At 40.6% G+C, this 8,481-nt stretch overlaps 1 protein-coding gene across 1 annotated transcript in view; it reads left to right on the forward strand.

The window, feature by feature from the left end:
- The window catches only part of LOC119337278 (superoxide dismutase [Cu-Zn], chloroplastic), a 35,375-nt gene that overhangs the window by 12,977 nt on the left and 13,917 nt on the right, over window positions 1-8,481 (forward strand). The window contains exons 4-7 of the mRNA XM_037609394.1: window positions 2,058-2,153; window positions 2,262-2,293; window positions 2,398-2,473; window positions 2,551-2,604. Of these exons, the coding sequence (XP_037465291.1) occupies window positions 2,058-2,153; window positions 2,262-2,293; window positions 2,398-2,473; window positions 2,551-2,604 (258 nt within the window). The remainder of the gene's footprint in view (window positions 1-2,057; window positions 2,154-2,261; window positions 2,294-2,397; window positions 2,474-2,550; window positions 2,605-8,481) is intronic.

Consider the following 8,481-nt stretch of genomic DNA (forward strand, 5'->3'; position numbering starts at 1 on the left):
ACAACTTGAAGCCGGTATCCTCCACCTCCTTCGCCTTCTGTCCTCTCCATTTGGTTTCTTGGACGCAAAGGATATCAACACCTCTCCTCACTGCTGCATCAACTAGCTCCCGAAGCTTCCCTGTTAGAGACCCTACCTAAGCGAATCCTCCTAGGCTCGGCTAGCTTCCTTACCCTTCGCACTCGTCGAGTCAAATGCGAAGACCCTTGCTCATTTTCCACTACATCCGGGCGCCGATGTAGCGCGCCACTAAGGATGCGACGACCCGATCCTCGCTCACTTGCCACCGTATCCGGATCAAGATATGGCGCGCCACTTGGGGGGTGATGGCCCGGCCCTTGCCCATTTTCCACCACACCCGGGTTCCGATGTGGCGCGTCGCTGAGAGGGTTACACCCCAATGAAAATCTTTTGGGTTTCATCTCCATAAGAGTGGCTGAGTTTTTACGTTGGCTTGCCAAGCCTATCACAACCCTCCTCCTTCACCCGGGCTTGGGACCGGCTATGTTGAGACAACATAGGTGGAGTTGAGACCAAGAGATAGGATGCTTAATAATTAATAGATCAGAAAGGAGTTACAGAAGACTAACCTCATGTCATATAGATGCATTCTTTGTGCGAGAAATCATATGGATCAAAATTAACACCACGTAGTGATGAAACTCTCTTGATGAATATAATACTTGCTGTTTAATATTAAGATGTCTTCGAGAGCGGCAACGGCTCGGGGTTGGTGAGTTATGCCATCGGGCGAATACATGACTCTCCCGGCTATACTTACATGTTCAGCAGCACTCACTGTCAAGCAAATATATATTCAGATTCATGTCATCAACGCATACATGTAAAAATCGAGAAAACAAACTCATGAATTAAATTGATAAAACGATGGTTAATATAAAACGTAGACAATTGCAGTCGTGAGGTAATCAGGAAAAGATGCAAGCAGGTCACATACCAGGCCAGTTACTGTAGACAACCTCCCAGGCTTCTTGGCCTATCTTTTTTTCCTCACAAGATCCACATAATCACTTCACTGAACCAAGAAATGAGATCACTTATTGATAGTTAAACATGATTTCCTGATCATCAGCTCACTTGCTAGGCAACGGAAGAAGCCTGAAAGGTAATCTTGATTAATTCTAAAATGGCAGACCATGATGGATGCCGGTAAGCTGCCTAAACGGACGTAAACATTGTTCATCACAAAAATTCAGAAATTTGTCATTCACTAATGGAGCACACACATGCTAGCGATCCAGGCATAGAACCCGCACAAACTGAACACCCACGCAGCGACGCACACAGCGGAAGACACATGCGAAGAGGGGGAAGGGATCCATACCAGAAAGAACAAAAGCGACGCTCGTTCAGCTGGTTGGGGAGGCAGAGGTCGAGGCGGAGGTCTGCCGACGCGTCGAGGCGGAGGTCCGTCAGTCCGACGTCGCCTTGGGAAACAGGTGAGGGCGGGAAACATGTTGGGGCGGAGGTCCGTTGGTGCCTCGAAGCGGAGGTCCGCCGGCGCGTAGAGAAGGTGGTCGCCAGTCAGCCGACGCGTCGGGAAAGAGGTGGTCGGGCGGAGGTCGTCCAGCGCGTGGAGGCGGAGGTCCGCCTGTCCGCCAGCGCGTGAAGTCGTCGAGCCGTGGGGCTTTGGCGGGCGGGGCATTGTGCAAGGTGCGTGGGGAGAGGATAGCCGGAGGTGGCGTTTTTTAACTTGTCAAAGAGAGAGGCTAGCAGCTAATAGCAACATGTTTAGTATGTTGGGACGATGTAAACCATCTGATCGCAAGATTTGATGGATAGGATGAATTGGTTCTCCGCCCTTTCGTGCTTTTATATGGGTAGTAGAAGATACTTGCAAAAATTAATTAAACCATTTTGTCGTTTAACATACTACTCCCTCTATGCGAAAAAACTTGTCCCTCCAATGGATGTATCTAGCACCAAGTTAGTGCTAGATACATTCATTTGAGGGACAAGCTTGGGACAAGTTTTTTTGGACGGAGGGAGTACATACCTATGTCCCATCACTTAAAATGTAATTTTTTATCTTATAGGTCCACATTTTAACCCAAACGGCCTGACACATGGTGCACCAGAAGATGAAGTCCGTCATGCGGGTGACCTGGGAAACATTGTTGCCAATGCTGAAGGTATAACCTGCAACAATCACTGACACATTTCTCATGTTTCTTTCAGAAGTTGTCTTGTTGGACCTTAACTTATTTTATGGGTTCTGTCTTTTAATTGTGGTGGTTTAGGTGTGGCGGAGACAACCATTGTCGATAGCCAGGTAAAGATCAGACATCTTATTCTTACTCTTAGAATAAGTTGCAGTGTGGTAGGTTTAAGTTCCAACATTTGGTTTACCAACTTCTGAGAATTACTTCTACACAGATTCCTTTGACTGGCCCTAATGCAGTTGTTGGGAGAGCGTTTGTTGTTCATGAGCTTGAAGATGACTTGGGAAAAGGTATGCGTAGTTCTACTTGTTTTAAATCTTTGTCCCCTTCAGTTTCAGATGCTTCATTCTTTATTCTTTCATTATAGGTGGGCATGAGCTCAGCCTCAGTACTGGAAATGCTGGTGGAAGACTTGCATGTGGTATGTTCTCTGATACATTTCTTACATTTCTTTTCAAATGATTTTATAATAATTTTGCCTGATTATACATGTAAATCTATAATCGATCTGATTATTTCGTATAGACTCCTCTTGCTGTTAATCAGAAAACATGAAAGTTAGTTGTAGTATCTAAATATTTTCTGTTCTGAATTTATTGCATCTGTATGAGCCATCTAATTTTCAAATTGCAGCAAGGTGAATGAATATTAAAGTCCTTGTTGGTTAAGCATAACTTACAAATTATTTGGTATATGTCGGACCCTGGGATCAAGACTATACTAATCTAGCACATGAATCATATGGGAAGCCGAGATTAGCGCCTGAACCCAAACTGCACTGACCAAGCGCCATCTCCTATCGGAAAGCCTGAAATCATTGGTTCAGCAATCCCCTCGGGAGCAACATTCCGACAGGGAACCAAGATTCCCACACAAGTCCTAGAGGAGATGGTTAATGCATTTCCATCTCATAGGCAAGTCGCTTCACCCCGTAATTTAGATAACCCGCTAGTAGAAGTATAGTGATTCCGAGAACCTATCCACAACGTGCACATTATATCCATAGTTCAATACACACCGTGGGATGGAAACAAACGGTATCACAACACAACTCTATGACCAAAACATATATATATGCCTGAGCTAAACTATGCCTGAGCTCATAGTACATTGTAATGCGCTCCGCCCACGCCATGCGAACGAAGCAGTTAATTTAATCCACTGCGTGGAAATCCTTTCCGTGACCTAGTGGGTGATAATAGAATCTATTAAATTTACTATGGAACACATATTGTATTACCATCAAGAATCAATCCAAAATTTAGTCGTAAGGAAGTCTACCATTTTACTATCAAAGTTTCTCCCTATAGCAGTGGGTGGTAAGACAATCTATTATATTTACCACCAAGCACTAAGCATATTACCATCAAAAGTCAACCCAAAATTGAGTTATAACAGAGTGTGGCATCTTACAAAACACATAGTGGTTTACTATCAAATCTCATGCCTAGTTTGAGTGGTAAAATAGTATTTCTTGTACTAGTTTACAATGATATTACTACAAGTTCTTTTCTTACTATCAAATTAGGTTATGTAAAACATGTAAAGAGTAAGAATTGACATCATATGGATGCAAATTACGAGCAAACTAGGCTCAGGGTTGCATGGTAAAGAGTTTACAACATTACTAGAAGGTGTTGGCCTTTTACGGGCAATCCTAAGGTTTAGGAGAAGGTGTTTCGTGTGCTGGTAACCGAATTAATTCAGTTACTATATTTAGCAGGAATTTTACTACAAGTTGTTAGGAGAGTAGGTAGTACAGGGCGGGACGGAGGGTACGGCATGCACATAATAACGAATTTAATTCCATTACTTTTTTTTTGCTAGGGATTATACTATAGAATGGGAAAGATGATTAGTTGGTATGGCCGAGCAGCGCGTTTACCCTGGCCGAAGCGCAGGATTAGCGTTTTACGCTCACGCTCACTTTAGCGCCACCGTATATAGGGATTGACTATTCGTCACCCAGGGTGAAGAATTCTTATTCTTCACCCTAGCCAGACCGTGGTAGCAACTCACGCCAAGTAAACTTAGCACACAGGTGAGGTAATATTACGGCATGGAAGGTGGAACAATCCCGTGCGCCTACTCCACCGTAAGGAAAATAAAGCTTGAGGTAAATTTACGGTGCATGACGTACAGTTACAACATGAGCTGAGAAACCAATCAAGCTCCCCTGGACCACTGTAAGATTAAGTGATTTACGTAAATGTGCGGCCAAAAATGATGGCTGCCTTTCTGATATTTCCTTTTTGAGATAGGACTCTGTTCCTTACTTGAATGGGAGGTCTGTTACTACTCCAGTACACCAGATAATCAGATATGAATCAAGAGATAAAAAACATGAAAGATGACGCTCGTTTTGGTTACCTACAGATCACGAACCATCAAGGTACGCACTGTAGATTTGCATGCAACATAAGACAACTAGAAAAGTGACAGGCCGCCTCTGGACTCCATCAATGACCAACGTAAGAGAATACCAAGGCAATGTAAAAAAATAAGGTGCGCCAGCGAGGCTTTGCTGCCGTCCAGCAAAACCATCCTGAGAAAATGTGGGTCCAACATAAACTAAATGAACAAATTTTCACAATTATTTTGAGAAAGTATACTATCAGGAGCGGCAGTACAAATTCCTGCAACCAGTATACAACTTTAACTAAACCAGCAAAGAATTATCTTGTGTACCGCCACATGACTGGTGTTGTGCAGACGGCTTACTTGTTTCTTCCCAGTTGCCATAATTGCCAGGCTAAATTTTTGAGGGTCGTTGTTGGAGATTCCTTAACACAATTTTTTTAGAGAACTGACAAATTGTACTAATTAATTCATATAGGACTACAAAAATTATCACCATGTCATTACAATGAAAGGGTGTATCAACGCACAACACATTCGAGTGCCATAAGGGCCCCATGCTTGGGTAAACAATGTGCAACACAATTACATACACACTTAGAAGACACATTCCTCTTGTCAATAAAATTAGTAAGGGTGAACTTCACTTCCCTACAAAAGAGCTTGCTTTAGTGTCTTAGCATCAGTTTCTAGTACCACTCTTTGCATTCCAGAACCTGATGCAAACTAAAGTGCTTGGAGCACACAATAGCTTCTGCATGATCAGCACTAGATCCATATATGCAACCCAGATTGTCGCGTGACGGTTACGGTTGCAGAAGCCCCACTCTCCATTCCTAGCAGCCCCGAGAAGAAACCACCATCTATCTTGAATTCTTGATCTTCAGATACCCTGGCAGAGATTTTTGGTTTGCCTACGTTCTCCAAAACTTCTACTACCTGACTTGAAACGTCGACATCACCATAGCAGGTAACACTGAATTCTCTCCTGCATAGAAAATCATCGCAAGCAGGCCAAATTTCAAAAGTAGCCTTATGCTGTTTATTATTTTTCATTTGGAGGCTGAATCGACAAAACATATATATTATGTTAAAAGTATCCCAAAAAGGGTACAACAAATGGAGTCTACAAAGAGAGAAGTATATTAAAAAAATACATGACCAAAGAATGCACATAAAAAACAAGAATCATATGCCTAAACAGAAGGAAGTATATTTCAGAAAAAAAATGTATAACCAAAATTTTCGATCTTTAATTCTTTATAAGCAAGCAGCGAAGTGCAAAATGGTTTGATCTTAAAAAAGGTAAGGAGATTGTTACTTTAAACTACACAGTACTACTCCCTCCGTCCGAAAATACTTGTCATTAAAATGGATAAAAAGGGATGTATCTAGAAGTAAAATACGTCTAGATGCATCCCTTTTTATTCATTTTGATGACAAGTATTTCTGGACGGAGGGAATAATATCGAAGAGCTAAACTGCACAGCAAAAAATAAGCATTGACTTGTGGCTTTCGAAAAAGGCCAAATAGTTGTGGGATCTAAGTTTTGCTTGCTAGGTCAAATTGAAAAAAGTGTCTGTCCAATAGATCATCTAATTTAAGTACACATACAAAATTGACGGGATAATCTCCCTCCTTAAGAGCACACAACTGATCTATTTCATATTTTCACACACGATGCTAAAATACTGTTGATCTGCTTACCAAGCTTTGTAGTTCAATTGCATTTTAATGTGTGGACTTTATGAGCTTAGAAAAATTTAATGAAAGGTAGTTCTTCACTTAGTAAGCTCATGAAGGCAAAACGCTAGCATCAATATAAAAGTAGATTGCACACACACACATACTACAATTCAAAGAAACGGTTCAAAAGGAATTGAGTACAATTCCAAGGTGCTACACTATAGTAGCATCACTGCCGCACTGCAGTTAAATACAAAAAAGTTTTTTTTTTACAAAATGAGCATCCAATATATGCACCTGCTTAATATTCATTGGCTGGGCCTTTTTATTTTGTGTTCTCATACTCTTGACAACAAGGGAATTAATTGTTTTGAACTAAGCCCTGACAAAACCACATAATGCAACCATCTAATGAAATGAAATAATGAATATAAAAAAAACAAGGACCTCAGACAACAAGGATACTAGTTAACCAGACAGTTCTAGCCTCTTATTTCCTATGTAATCCTACAAGGTATTCAACAAAAGATGTTAGATCAAATAGGTCATAAACATGCAAATCTGATGTTTTAGATGATTCACATGAGTCTATAAACTTTGTAAACTCATGTGCCTACACATTTAATGCTTTTAATGATGTTACAATCAGCACTTGGCATTCTGAATATCAGGATATCAGTATCAAATGCAACCAATTCAGCTTAACTATATCCCTCTACTATCTAAGCCAGTTAACAAAGTGATGCGCAATTTACCAAACCTTTGATTCCAATTAGACTAGGCAAAGGCCATGCATTCTCTACCGTCCAACATAAGATAGGCTAGAAGTGTTGGCGTGAAGTGGCTAGAAGTGTTGGCGTGAAGTGTACTACAAATATCTAACAGGAATGATGATCATACCCATTGTTCAACACATTAAAATGAGAATCATATGCCTAAACAGAAATAAACATATTTCAGTTTTTTTTACCAAAGTTACTCACTCTTCCTAAGGAAGTGGCTACATACAAGGTAGGCATTGACTCTTTAATACGTTATTGCACATACATGTGCACGACGAACATATGACTAGTCAACGGCCAGAGTTTTTCTTCTTTTGTTTACGTCATAAGGTCCCCCTCCTGCAAATTATGACCACTGAAGACATTACATCCCTGTTCGAGGTGGCCTTCTCAATTCAAGCTCACGAGCTGTAGCTGCAATTCGCTGAGCTGATACAAAATAATGCACTCTTAATAAAAATGTCACGTGGGTTAGTAGTTGAAATTCAGTGCAAATGTACAAGCATTTAAGTGGGAACTCACCCACAGAAAATCAGATCACATGGCTTCAGTAAAACTGCTATCTACTGTACCATAATATTTTCGTCTGGCTTCTCATATAACATAATGATTTATCTATTCCATCCATATTTGATGGGAAATCATTATGCTATAGTTTTACTATTCTAGAGACTAAAATTCGAAACTGAAAGCCATCATAAATACACCTGAGGTGTGGAGCAGATTTGACAATTACAACGAGAATTTTCCATCTCAATACTCGTCAGACAACTTATCCTCATCACATAAGACATCCAAAGATGGTGAGAAGGAGATGCGTTTAAGGATAACATTTAGTCCAGTGTACACTTATCTACATGATTGTTAATTTCCAAGCATCCAAAGATGCCCACGGATATCTGTGGAGATGGAAAGTGGAAAAATGACTGCTTGTAGACATTCCAGCAAACAAATTGTAACCAAACAAACTGACTACGGACTGTTTGTAGATATTTTGAAGCTTATCCATGCGGATTTACAGCTTCTTAGCTCGTACTACACTGAATCTCTGCTAGTTGCTACCATCTACAGCACTGCAACTTTGCAGGTAGTTCGAACTTTACATATTTGAACTTGACTAACTATTTATTAGATGGATAAGTACTTAAGGTAACAGTCTGATGCTAAACTTAAAATAACTATCTGGAAGATATGAAAATTAGGAACTGACAAATAGGGCTTTTTGTTTCGGTAATAAATGGTGATGTATGTAGGACACGAAGGGAAAAAATCAGCAATTTATCCATGAAGGATCAGAAATTATTCCATAGTTTGACGATGAAATTAGTCCCTGAATCAGCGTACAAATTGACCAAAAGTTCTATAACTGAGAAAAAAAAAGTCCATTTTACTACCCTGAATAAAGTGGGTGGTTCACTTTACCCCCCGATAAACATTTCTGCTTCTTCTAGCCCCCAAACAAACCCAAACC

The sequence above is a fragment of the Triticum dicoccoides genome, chromosome 7B (assembly GCF_002162155.2).
Source record: "Triticum dicoccoides isolate Atlit2015 ecotype Zavitan chromosome 7B, WEW_v2.0, whole genome shotgun sequence".
NCBI lineage: Eukaryota > Viridiplantae > Streptophyta > Magnoliopsida > Poales > Poaceae > Triticum > Triticum dicoccoides.